At 34.7% G+C, this 14,458-nt stretch overlaps 1 protein-coding gene across 1 annotated transcript in view; it reads left to right on the top strand.

Moving 5' to 3' along the window:
- LOC123553920 (protein SCAI-like) overlaps positions 1-11,565 on the top strand; it is a 53,533-nt gene extending 41,968 nt beyond the window's left edge. Inside the window, exons 14-15 of the mRNA XM_045343670.2 lie at positions 282-382; positions 2,886-11,565. Of these exons, the coding sequence (XP_045199605.2) occupies positions 282-382; positions 2,886-3,044 (260 nt within the window). The 3' untranslated portion in view covers positions 3,045-11,565. The remainder of the gene's footprint in view (positions 1-281; positions 383-2,885) is intronic.
- Positions 11,566-14,458: the final 2,893 nt, after the last annotated feature.

The raw sequence follows: 14,458 nt of genomic DNA, 5'->3' as shown, positions 1-14,458 counted from the left end.
CTGTCATACAAACATTCAACGTAGTACAAAATTTAGCATCACTTTAATTTCTAGTTAAAAGTTCAATTAGCAGGCATTTCGACTGGTATTCTGACTTATTCAGAAATTCAATGTCCACTTCATATCTTAAGTAATCTCATGCATTCTGTTGCTCGGTCCTGAACTTCTACAATGTTCATTGAACAGTTGTAAGCTTGTAAACAGAATTGCTAGCATAAAATATGGTTTATTTCAAATTCATGAATTTGTAAAGGGAAGATTTGTTTGATTGTGTATTTCAGACCATGCCTATATGCAGTTTATTGGTGACGACTTCCTGCGTCTGCTAATGCTCAGATTTGTCTTCTGCTACATTGTACTTATACTTCACCGTGGATTTAAGGTAGTATCTACATATCAGTTGATATAGTTTACATTGAGAGGCCTCATTGGCCAAATGGTTAACCTCACTGACATCAAATCACATACACATCACTGTTGTGAACTCGAAACGTTGCTTTCTATGTAGAATTCTTTATTGAGGAAACCATCTGGCTCGCTTACAAAGGTTGATGGTTCTACCTAGGTTCCCACTTGTGATGAAATGATACCCAGAGGGGCACCTTGGCTCTTCTTAGCACATCAAAAGCTGGAAAGTTGCTATATGACATATATTTGGTTCAGTTTGATGTTAAACCATAAAAAAAATTGTTAACATTTAAGGGAAGGAAAAATGAGTTCATATGCTTATCAAGCTTTGTTACAGTAAACTTATAATGTAAAATAGAAAAGACAGTTAAGAAAGTCTTTGATTGTTGAAATTTAAAAAGTCAAGTTATGCTAGGCTCTACAATGAGCTACAGTGGGGACAGATTTTAAGAGGTTTAGCAATTCTGTACAAAAGTAATATTGTAAATGTAAAGTTACGATAGAAAGTGGTAGAAAGATTAATACTGATTTTGAGGACAACCAAAGATCATATACTGTTAAATCAGTAGAGTCTGATGGCATAAAATTTTGTGGTTTTGGTAAGAATTACTGTTTTGTAGGGACATATATTCTAGAATTTCAAGGTTTAAAAATTTAAGTATTATTATGTCTCCCCCTAGATGGGGGAGACATATTGTTTTTGTCTTAACCGTCCATCTGCATTAAGCTTGTCCAGCTTTCACAGGTCAAACTGCTGGCCAGATTTTGACGAAGCTTCACAGGAGTGATCAGTACCAAGCCAAGTTGTGCATATCACAGGCATGTTCCTCTTTGCTGCACAAAATGGCTGCAAGAGCTAAAAATAGAAAAATCTTGTCCGGCTTCCATAGGTCAAACTGCTGGCTGGATTTCGACAAAACTTAACAGGAATGATCAGTACTAAGCCTTATTGTGCATACTGCTGGCATGTTCCGTTCGGTTGCACAAAATGGCCATCAGAGCTAAAAATAGAAAAATCTTGTTAGGCTTTCACAGGTAAAACTGCTGGACAGATTTCAGAGTGGTCAGTACCAAGCCTAGTTGTGCATATCGCCGACACGTTCCGCTTCGCTGCACAAAATGGCCGTCTGAACTAAAGGTATACATGTGGGGAGACATATGTTTTTGTGACAAAGACACCTTCTAATTAGAATTTTACATTTGATTGGAGTATCAGCAACAGAGAAATCCATAAAAATTAGTGCCCCACAAATAAAAATGATAAGACAGTGAGATGAGTTATAATGTACATGTCAAGGAAATTGTTTTTAAATTCATTGATTTATACAAAGCAAACACATTCTAAGCACAGAACAGTTTTATTGTACCCCCCGACAACAAAGTTGTAAGGGGTGGTATACTGGTTTCAGGTTGTCTGTCTGTCTGTCCGTCTGGCCGTCTGTCCGTAGACGCAATCTTGTGCGCACCATCTCTCCTTATCCCCTTGACAGAATTTAATGAAACTTCACACAAGTGATCAGTACCAACAGTAGTTGTGCATGGGGCATGTTAGGTTCTTTTAGAAAAAAATTTTGCAGAGTTATGGGACTTTGTTTTTTTGTTACTATACTATATACATAGACACAATCTTGTGTGCACCATCTCTCCTCATCCCCTTGACACAATTTAATGAAACTTCACACAAGTGATCAGTACCAACAGAAGTTGTGCATGGGGCATGTTAGGTTCTTTTAGAAAAAAAATTTGCAGAGTTATGGGACTTTGTTTTTTTGTTACTATACTATATACATAGACACAATCTTGTGCGCTCCATCTCTCCTCATCCCCTTGACACAATTTAATGAAACTTCACACAAGTGATCATTAACAACAGTAGTTGTGCATGGGGCATGTTAGGTTCTTTCAGAAAAAAAATTTGCAGAGTTATGGGACTTTGTTTTTTTGTTACTATACTATATACATAGACACAATCTTGTGCGCACCATCTCTCCTCATCCCCTTGACACAATTTAATGAAACTTCACACAAGTGATCAGTAACAACAGTAGTTGTGCATGGGGCATGTTAGGTTCTTTCAGCGACAAAAATTGCAGAGTTATGGGACTTTGTTTCTTGTTAACATACTATGTACATACAGTCTGCATATGCAATCTTGTGCGTGCCTAATCTACCAAACCCTTACACACAATTTAATGAAACTTCACACAAGTGATCAGTACCAACCCTAGTTGTGCATGGTGCATGTTACATTCTTTTAGGTAAATATTCTGCAGAGTTATGGGACTTTGTTTTTTGTTACTATACTGTATACATACAGTCTATATACATACAGTCCACATAATTGTGCAATCTTGTGTGCGTCAAATTGCAATGTACTGTGTCAGTGCATGTGGGGGGTACATTCATCACCTTTAGTGATAGTTCTAGTTTGTTCTAATATTATTTTGTTGATTTAATTGATTTTTGTTTGATTTTAGGGTCCCAGTTTCTATCCATTGTCTCACCCGCCACTTCCAACCGAGGAGATACTTGAACATCCCACATTGTGTAAAATCGTGCTAGATCTAACAGCAGTTCTTGATTGTCGAGCGCTCTTTGCTGAACCAGGGGAAGGTGATATTCACGGAGCAACGTGAGATCTGCCGCTAATGTTAGAACCGGTTTTTATCAAATTTACTTCAAAATACGCAAGTTTTTATATACTAGTTTTTGCTGGATATATCATAGATATGACTGTGCTTTGAAAAGGAGAATTGGAAAGATGAATTGTTTCGAATGTTACATTAGTCAAAAGGATGATTTTTAAAAAAGCATACTTGAGAAATGACAAGATTTTGATTTTCATGGTTGCTGTAACCTTGTCAACCTGTTATCCCATTGTCCATAATGGACTCTTCCTTTTGGGACACTTTTATCATAAAATATAGGGGTGTCAGGTGAGTGTGAATTGTGTCGATGGTTACTTCAAACAAAACCTTTGATAACCATATTTGCTATAAAAGAATTTGATCCTTTAGTTATTTAAATTGAAAATGTAATTTTGACACGTTATAAATGAAAGGATTTTGAAGAATCTTTGTTTTAACAGAAGTTTTGTAAAATATGTTAATAAGAAGAGATATACAGAAGTCTTCGATTGATTGCATTACACTTCTAGAATATTGTTCACCCTGAAATTTCATGTCGCTATTCATTTTATAATTTTGTACTTTAGACTATATAGACTGCTTTTTCTATACTCTGTAAGAATTAACCAATGCATAATACCATAGTATATTAAGAATATAAATAATTTTTTATCATTCTAGAAAATACCAGTAATCAATGTCTTAATTTTGTTTACATACAGCTAAAAGTTTCCTGTCACATTCTGATGAAACCAGGAAAAATTATTCACTAAGTCGTTAAAATGATCTTTTGCAACTGGACTAAAGCAGTTCATAATACTAGTAACTGGGGAAAATATTTGAGTAACTTGGAAAAGTGATTCTTTGTAACTAGGGCAAATGATCTTTTGTCACTGGACAGTTCTTTGTAACTGGGAAATAGCTATACATTTGTAAGTGGGAAATAGCTATACATTTATAAGTAAGAAATAGCTATACATTTGTAAGTGGAAAAATATATTTTAGTGACTGGGAAAAGCGATTCCTTGAAATGAAATTTTAGATATAGCAGACATTGTTAAAATCTTACATGTCAAAAATTAATGTGTTTATAAACCAGCTTGGGTACTATGTACATATATTATTGTTTTTGATTGCTGGGAAATTTATATACATAGTGCAGTGCTTTTGATACCAATCATAGCTGATTACATAGTTTTAAATATTTCATGAAATTACGAAAAAAATATAACAGTTTATTGTCAGCAATTGTAGATATAATTTCCTTTACAAACACATTTAAAGGGGCACGCCTCAAGATTTTGTCATATTTTTACATTTGTTTTGTCAAATTCAGTAGATTTTTTTCATTTCTAGTTTTACGTGTGTAGCAAAACTTGATCTTAGAATGAGAAATTCAGCTGTACTTGACAAATGATTTCTGAATGATCTTTGTTGAACAAGCTGTTTGAAAGTTTCTTGTTCAAATATGATATATTTGAAGACCTTCTCCTTTTAAAGTTTAAATACCATATATAATGGGGTAATTCAGAAAGCAATATATCTCTTTTTTTGTGTAATCAGTATTAAGTGTGTATGATTTTCTTGGAATTTTTACGTGTCTAACTTTTTTGACTTGGGTTGCACATGAAAACAGCTGCTTGTTATAGTTTAGATTTTTTATGCCTTTTCCAGAATCAGATTTTCATATTTCTATTAATTTCAGTTTTGTTTGCCTCTTGTCAGCAAAAAGAACAACAAAAGGAAATACACTGAATTAATATATAAATAATTGTTCCATGAATGTGTTGTTAATTTAAAAAAAAAAGAATTACTTGTTGAAATAGAATTTTCACAATGTATGAAATATACGGTTATTATGTAACAATAATAATATCACAGTGGTGTGGGGGGACATAATGATTTACTCCTGTCTGTGTGTCTGTCACAGATCTTGTACGCACTCTTAGTCAAACATTTTTTATCCGATCTTCACCAAACTTGAACAAAATGTGTTTGACAATAAGTCCTCGGCCAAGTTCGATAACTAGCCAGATTGGCCCAGGCACTTTGTAATTATGGCCCTTGAAACTTGCTTTTGATAATCAAAGCACTGAAAGTCTTATAAGGAAGTTGTGGGAGACATGCGCTTTTCTCAAAAGCAGCTCTAGTTTAAACAAGAATAACACATTTGCAAGTATTTATCTAGCAAAAATATATCCTTTGCAAAAATTGCAGATTTTGAATTTTTTATTTCAAGATAACAAAATCCGAAGTTGCTGCTGTGTGATAAAAAAACAACCTCTATGTGATTTAACACAATATCGGAACTTCATGCAAGACTTCCAGGTCTTATTTAAATTTTCATAATCAAGTAATATGCATTTTAGGTACATAGCATTAGTAAATACTTTATGAACCTTTGAATCTCAAATATTATTGAGTCTGTCAGTCTGTCGGTCTGTCTGCAATTTTCGTGTCCGGTCCATGTCTTTGTCATCGATGGATGGATTTTCAAATAACTTGGCATGAATGTGTACCACAGTAAGACGACGTGGCGCGCGCAAGACCCAGGTCCGTAGCTCAAAGGTCAAGGTCACACTTAGACGTTAAAGGTCATTTTTCATGATGTGCATTGGTGTCCGGTCCATATCTTTGTCATCGATGGATGGATTTTCAAATAACTTGGCATGAATGTGTACCACAGTAAGATGACGTGTCGCGTGCAAGACCCAGGTCCGTAGCTCAAAGGTCAAGGTCACACTTAGACGTTAAAGGTCATTTTTCATGATAGTGCATTCGTGTCCGGTCCATATCTTTGTCATCCATGGATGGATTTTTAAATAACTTAGCATGAATGTGTACCACAGTAAGACAACGTGTCGCTCGCAAGACCCAGGTCCGTAGCTCAAAGGTCAAGGTCACACTTAGACGTTAAAGATCATATTTCATGATAGTGCATTGATGGGCGTGTCCGGTTCATATCTTTGTCATTCATGCATGGATTTTAAAATTATTGGGCATGAATGTGTACCACAGTAAGACGACGTGTCTCGCGCAAGACCCAGGTCCGTAGGTCAAAGGTCCTAAACTCTAACATTGGCCATAACTATTCATTCAAAGTGCCATCGGGGGCATGTGTCATCCTATGGAGACAGCTCTTGTTGTTTCATGTTTTTTCTACTTGCTTATCTAGCATTATGAAGTAAGGCATTCCGTAGGAAAATTTACAAGTGGTACAACTTTTCAGAGGAAATTTCATGTTCAGCGATATAGTCTTTCCAGATGAAGTTTTAATAAGAGATAGTTAAGTGGTAAGCTTCCTCACCCACCGTTACATTACATAAGAATCAGATTTTTCTTGTGATGGAGTGGTAAGAAATACATGTTTTTTTCTTGCAATGAATATAAGGCATTTTAAAAAATTGTAAATTATTGGTAGTGTACATGTGTATTTATATGAGTGTGTTTGTATTTAATTTATTAATTTTACATATCTGTGTTAAAATAGTGTTTATTTTCACACATGAAATTTTATCTTGTGTTTGAAGCAAAATATTTATTTTGAAACGCTACTCTTTGATTAAGCCTCATTCCAGTTTTCAGTTCATTCTGACTTTCAGCCTCATTTTGATTTTCAGCCTCATTCCGACCTTCATTCTCATTCTCATAAATTTTCAGGTTCTGTATTTGGTAAGTGGTGTGCCTCTTGCTCTGGTGATTAAAGTTTTAACTTAAAGGCACAAACAGTTATAATAATGAATTTTAGTATTTGGTTATTTTGTTAACCAGGTAATTGAAATAGTAGATGTATGAAATAGTGTTCTGTCAGTAGAAAAATTTACACTGTAGATTGTTTTAGGTATATATCATTTAAGAGATTTTAAAGTTATTTATTCTGAACTCTTTATCTATTTGGGGCTCCTTGGTGAAGTGGTTATGGTAACAGACTTTGAATCACTTGCCCCTCTTTGATAAGGGTTCAAGTTTCACTTCTTCAAGTGAGGAAGCCATCCAGCCGGCATACGAAGGTGGATGGTTCTACCCAGGTGCAGTCCAGTGATGAAATCATGCATGGAGTGGCACCAGGGGTCTTCCTCCAGCATCAAAAGCTGGAAAGTTACCGTAGGATCTGTGTTGATGTGACGTTAAACCCAGCAAAAACAAAACAAAACGTACCAGTTTAAAAAATAGCAGAGTGACTACTGGTTAATTGAATATTTACAACAACATTCCACACCTGATATAAGAGGGAAAGAAAACATTTTTTTCTATTGCATACAGAGCAGAACTGAACTGAACAGCATTTTATTTATTTCTTAAGTAGCTGTGATTGTTTTAGGTACCAAAAAGTTCAGTAATTTATTTCGGCATTTGTTTTAGAACAACTTTCGTCTCTGAGTAGAAATCTGAATTTCAAATTACTTTGTGCTCGTCTTTCTTTTGTATTTTCTTAGCAGCCATATAACCCTGTTAATTGTATTTTGTTACGCATATTCTTGTTTGTGTGCTATTTTGTTACTGTGTATATTTTGTTTTATTTATTTACTGCAGGGACTATCAATGTAGCGTTTTGCTTGCCATATTTATATTGTGTTGCAATGTTTGAGCTTTGTGTGTAACACTTTTCTCTCATTTCTATGCCCCCAAAGGGAGGCATATTAGTTTTCAACTGTCCGTCCGTTCGTTAGTTCGTCACAACGTTAACTTTTTGCATGAAGGCACTTTACTCATGAACCACTGCACCCAGGACCTTCAAACTTCACGTGCTGATAGTACTTACTGAGTACACCACCCCTACTGACTTTGGAGTCACCAGGTCAAAGGTCAAGGTCACCAGGTCAAACGTTAACTTTTTGCATGCGGGCACTTTACTCGCGACCCACTGCACCCAGGACCTTCAACTTCACATGCTGATAGTAATTATTGAGTACACAACCCCTACTGACTTTAGGGTCACCAGGTCAAAGGTCAAGGTCACCAGGTCAAACGTTAACTTTTTGCATGAAGGCACTTTACTCACGAACCACTGCACCCAGGACCTTCAAACTTCATGTGCTGATAGTACTTATTGAGTACACGACCCCTACTGACTTTGGGGTCACCAGGTCAAAGGTCAAGATCACCAGGTCAAACATTAACTTTTTGCGTGAAGACACTTTACTCGCGAACCACTGCACCCAGGACCTTCAAACGTCACATGTGGATAGTACTTATTGAGCACAAGACCCTACTGATATTGGGGTCACCAGGTCAAAGGTCAAGGTCACCAGGTCAAGGCGCTGCGGGGGCATTTGTCACCATTAGTGACAGCTCTTGTTTTTTTTAATTTCATACAAGTTTTAACTGTTACACACTCAACACTTGAGTTATATTTAAAGGCTCAAAAACAAACACAGTTATGACCTTCTTGTAACAAAAGTATAATGTGTCCTGATGAAATACTAGTAGCCTGTTGGGTTGAACTAGACCTTGATCAACTAGAGACTGCATGTTTTCTCGCAAACATTTCTCAAATCTTGTTATTGAGGTCATATAACCTTCGACCAAGGACAAGTAAGGGTAGCTTTAGACATGAGCTTTGTTAAAAGACTAGATAATATGTGGACATAAACAACAAGAACAATAATGGGAACACATGATGCTAATAGCTTAGTTAACTTTTTACTTAATAATTGCCTGCTTACTTAAGTTGTTACATATGTGGCATAACTGACTATTTTTAAGCCGAAAATGATTGTTTGTCTGTTGTAGAATCTCAACCTTTGGTTTGTCTACCAAGAGGTAAAACTACCAGCTCTTAATATTGTACTGTGAACCATAGTTACACTGACCATTGCTTATCATACCTCCAAGTATTGACAATTAGGTCGATTGTGAAGCAAGTACTACAACTTATATTAATCACTCTTGACACCTCATTCCTGATGGAGTCCATCACCATGAGAGTATGAGAGAAGAGAAGTCCGTTTCCCTTCTAGTGCTAAGCAAGGGAGCTACTGGAACAATTTTTCATGCCTTTGATATGACACGCGCTCTACCACTCGGATATTGATACTTTGAACTTGGAAGATCTTCTGTTGATAGGCCGTAATATACAAATAAACCAAATCATCAGATACATAAGAACAGTCAGTATTCAAGTGAGAATTTCTGTGATCGGTAGCGAATGGGATTTCAATATAATTTTGCCAGAAAAAGTTTACCAGTGAAGGTTGTAGACCACCAAATTATGCATGTTTTTGTATGAGAAATTGACCAAGGTGCATGTAAATGTAAAAATATACATGTCATCTGACACATTGTAGATTACTACCAAAAAAGCACTACAAATGTTGTTTTATACTTGTAATAAGGGGAAGTTGGTTAAGTTACCATTCTTACATGATAAAATATGGTGTTTTAGATAGCATTTTATGAGACGAGATGAGAATATTTTATCAGTAAAATCTGAATGCAGATCGTTTGAAAGAATGAAATGCAGACAAGCAAAATCATAGCAGACTTGGTGTGATAGAGTCAAGGCTGCCATAGATCATTATAAGTTTGTTGTGTTAGTTTTGTTATTGTTACTTTGAAAGATACGCACATTTTAAACAAACAGCATTTAATCTAATTCAGTGTTGTCCTTTTCAGTTGCATGCTTCTTTCTCTGCCTTTCTAAAAGCTACAGCATTAACAATGTTCCATTTGTTGTTGTTACACTTATGTTTTGTATAGCATATGTCTAACCATTTTTGTTCCTAGTTTTTTGAAGAAAGGAAAATTTGACGTGATTTACCCTTTATAATATAGAAAAAAAAATTAAAAATTTAGGTCCAGAGAAGAACATCAAAAATATAAGAAAATAGAACCTGATTGACAGCCTGATGTTATTGTTTTGTTCTGCATGTGAAAGCTTCCTTTATAAATTTCATGTTACTGTAAGAACATTGTTAAGTAATCCCGATCCTAGCTTATTATATTCATGGTGTGACAATATGTACTTCATTTACAGCTTCAGCCTGAAGACAAAAAAAAACAAACTATATACTGTAGCATGTCTGTGCGCTTTAATATTGTTTATTTTATATCCTTAAATGTATCCAATATACCTTTCCCCAATTACTACTTTTAAAGCAATAGTAGAAACATACCAAATAAATAACAGCAAATATTTACAGCATAATAAATTTGCTTGCTTACTATTATATAATTATAATCCAGTATATGATACATGTAGGCAAAAATGATCCATATTGTAGCCTTGCATTGTATGTATGTTTCCCTGCATATAAAGGCAAAAGTTAGCTTGCCTTTCTGCTGAAAATGCCTTTAGGAAATGCCTTGAAGTTTTAAAGTTTAAGAAAAAATTCTTAAGCTACCATGCACTGGCAGTCTATGCTGAGTCTTCTTTTAGACAGCAGTAAAGTAAAGTATATTATGCTTTTTAAGGATTTTGGAAAACACAAATTACAGTTAAACTATTTAAATATGCCCATGAGAAAAGTCTTGGGAAAGCACTTGATGTTTTGTATACTTAGTTACATACTGTAATTTTAAGTTGAATGTTTTCTATCATACTCTATACTCAACCTGCCATATATTTATTCTGCATTGTTCTCAGTTAAAATACAGAACACCAATCTTTCTTACAAATGCCCCTTTCTGCATGCACATTATGCATGAAACAAATGAGCTGCAACATGAGAAAACCAACAGTGCATTTGCAACCAGTATGGTTCCAGACCAGTCTGCGCATCTGCATGGCTGGTCTGGATCCATGCTGGTCACAAATGCACTATGTTGTTTTTCTCATGGTGCGGCTCAAATTACCAGTGTAATTCTTTACTAAGAAGATAAAGGAAACAAACTACTTCCTTTAAATTTTCCTGAAATTAAAAAAAATGAAAACAATACAGTAAAAACAATGATTTTTGGTCATGATGCACAAAGGTATCATGTGGCTGACACATTTTTTGGTCCAGATATAAAATAAACATCAATCTTGTTTAGTCCTGTTTTTGACAAATGTTTTCACTTATATTAGCAAATGTTTGAATGTTGCTTAATATCAGAGAAAGTATTATTGAATCAGTTTCTTTTTATTACCTCCCTTTATGGCTTTTAACTGTTCATGAGTATTGATAGCAGTGCATTTCTTACTTTTTGATTATGTATAACATCAAATTGGACAGCTGCTTTATCTGTTAACATAACTTTAAAGCCTTATGTAACTTTGATTTCCTTTTCTACTGGGATAATAAAAATACAACTTGGGACACCAAGTTAAATTTGGAATAATTCAGTAACTTATGGTTGGACCACTGTCCACACAACTTTAGGAAAATCTGTAGCAACACAGTGCTCTTTGTCTTTTTAGTTCATTCCATGCCAATTAAATAATTTATATTATACATTTATTTTTCTGTGATATTTTATTATTTTTTTTTTATTTTTTTTTACTTAGTTTGGTATTTTTAAATGTACTATATCTACATGATGTAAATGTATAAGGCTTTGATGTGAATTATTCAGGTCAAATTTTAATAAATTGAATGTGAAATATCTAGTTTGAGTTAAGTTGTCTCTTGTTTACCATATGCCAGTCCATTTACACCATTCGGCAATACTATGGTAAAGTCAGTTATGGGACCGGTCAGCCCAGTGACTGGGTGGGGTATCGTGTAAAGTGTCTATGGCATGATACTCCAGTGAGGCAGCACTTCAGATTTGGGCATTGAGCTCACTGCTACAGGTAGGCACAGTCATTTGTGTGACTGAAAAATTGTTATAACAAGAGGGCCATGATGGCCCTATATCGCTCACCTGTTATCATTGCACTTGAGGACAAGAAGGTCCTCAGAAAAAAATATCTAAGTCCAAAGGACAGGAACAACAAAGGGAAGAAATTTAACCAAAAAGAGAAACAAAATTCTTACAAGGTACAGATATGTCAAAATACACCTAAAAAATGGAGGTACCATCCATGTTGTACCACAGAAAAGTGGTCTCGTTTTTTCCCTACGGCCAATAATAAAAAAGTTACTAAAAATAGGCTATTTATAGTAACGTAAAAGGGAAGTAATTCAAAAGAAAATTATTGTAAGTTAACAAAAGAAGGATCTGCCAAATAAATCTGTTAACATAAATGAAATTTCAGATCAGTATCTTCATTAGTTACAGAGATATACCCATTTCAATTTGAAATAAAGGGAGGTAATTTGACATAAAATCAGTCAATAGTTATCTACCCTGATTGGCTCGGTCCAACTAATGACAATAATGAAATTTCAAATAAGTCCTGTAAGAACTTACTGATATAAATCCATTTTGACTACAATCAGGGGAGGTAATCAGATATAAAATAACTCTGGAAACTACCATTGGATCTGATTTGTCATGGAATCCAAGATTTATTGTTGTTGAAGATATTTTGGAAGTTTGTATCAAATAAAACCATAAATGAAGTCTCTATATGGCTGCAAAAGCCAAAATAGCTAATTTTGGACATTTAAGGGGCCATAACTCTGGAACCCATGATGGAATCTGGCCAGTTTAAGAAAGGAACCAAGATCTTGTGATACAAGTTGTGTGCAAGTTTGGTTAAAATCAAACCATAAATGAAGTTGCTATTGTGCAGACAAGGTCAAAATAGCTAATTTTGGCCCTTTCAGGGGCCACAACTCTGGAACCCATTATGGGATCTGGCCGGTTTAACTAAGGAACTGAGATCTTATGGCAACACAAGTTTTGTGCAAGTTTGATTAAATTCAAATCATAAATGAAGCTGCTATTGTGCAGACAAGGGCAAAATAGCTAATTCTGGTCCTTTCAGGGGCCATAACTCTGGAACCCATAAAGGAATCTGGCTAGTTCAAGAAAGGAACCAAGATCTTATGGTGATACAAGTTGTGTGCAAGTTTGGTAAAATCAAATCATAAATAAAGCTGCTATTGTGCAGACAAGGTCAAAATAGCTGATTTTGGCCCTTTCAGGGGCCGTAACTCTGGAACCCATAATGGGATCTGGCCAGTTCAAGAAAGGAACTGAGATCTTATGGTGATACAAGTTGTGTGCAAGTTTGGTTAAAATAAAATCATAAATGAAACCACTATTGTGCAGACAAGAAATTGTTGACGGACGGACGCACAGACGGACGGACACACGACGGATTAAGGGTGATCACAAAAGCTCACCTTGTCACTATGTGACAGGTGAGCTAAAAACAACCTTAAAAAAAAAAACTTGTGCACATATGTATACACACACACCATAGATGGAGTGATGTGGAATCAATGGAGGAAATAACTGAATTGAAAAAATGGCCCCCAAGTCACATTGCAGTGACAAAATAACGCATTCCTGTATCCTAGTGATGTACAGAGTACTGAAATTGCTGGTTCTTTTCTTCATGGTTTGTTAAATTGGTACATTTTCATTATTCGACAGTTTTGTGAATGTTTACTTGCCAACAAGTGCACTGGTTTGTGTTACTCTTCCTGAACATGTTCTGATAATTGTGTCATCATAATTTGGCATCATAACTCGAAGATCACGTCAATTATTGTATTGAATAAATTTGATTTGAATCTTATCACAACATAGGAAACCAAATGCTCGACTTTAATGCATGGCCAAAACATAAATTCTTTTGAATTGGTAAGTTTGTTCAAGCCATGATTATGCATTTTTGCTCTTGTATTTTAATAAGTATTTTTTGTATTTACAGACACACCTATCAATTATTCCTACTTCTGCCCATATTCAATTCATATAAGTTATCAAAAGTTTAAATGTTACTATGAATGTTTTCATTTTGTATATGCTAAAGTTACTTCCCTTATTATAAAATTAAATGATATATTTCACCCAGAGGGAACAACATACTGAATAATTGAATTATGGTGTTCACGAGTGAAATATATTTCGATGTTATAAACTCCTTTTTTATGTATTTTTAATGGTTTTAAGTAAAGTATACACATTTTACCTGCACAATGTCGCTTGCATTGCATCATCTATGCATCTATACTGAAATCTATGAAGTTTCCAGATTTCCTTTACATTTGATTACGATTGAACATATATATCTATGTCTTTACTGAAGTATACTTTGCAAAGAATTTCAGGTTATTCATAATTCATATTCTTTCGCATTCAAGTGTATTTCAGTAGGGTTACCAGTGAAAAGTAAAAATGTTACTTCACTGCTTTGAATCAGCGAAAATATCAATTTTATTTTATTCCACTGATATATTCCAGTATTAATTTCATGAAAAAGCATGAAATAAAAAAAGTTTTTTCTCTAGGTCTGACCTCTTTGATCATTTGTGAAAGAGGAATTATAAAAAACACTTCACAAGTGCAAGAGTGAAAACAACAACTAAAAACATGGCAGATTAGTACTTAGTATTTAAAATTCTCTAATTAAGCAAACTGTATGTGGAAACTTGTTTGCAAAT

This window comes from Mercenaria mercenaria, chromosome 15, assembly GCF_021730395.1.
Source record: "Mercenaria mercenaria strain notata chromosome 15, MADL_Memer_1, whole genome shotgun sequence".
In the NCBI taxonomy this organism is placed as follows: domain Eukaryota; kingdom Metazoa; phylum Mollusca; class Bivalvia; order Venerida; family Veneridae; genus Mercenaria; species Mercenaria mercenaria.
The sequence above is the reverse complement of the archived record's forward strand: the minus strand, read 5'-3'. Positions and strand labels throughout refer to the sequence as shown.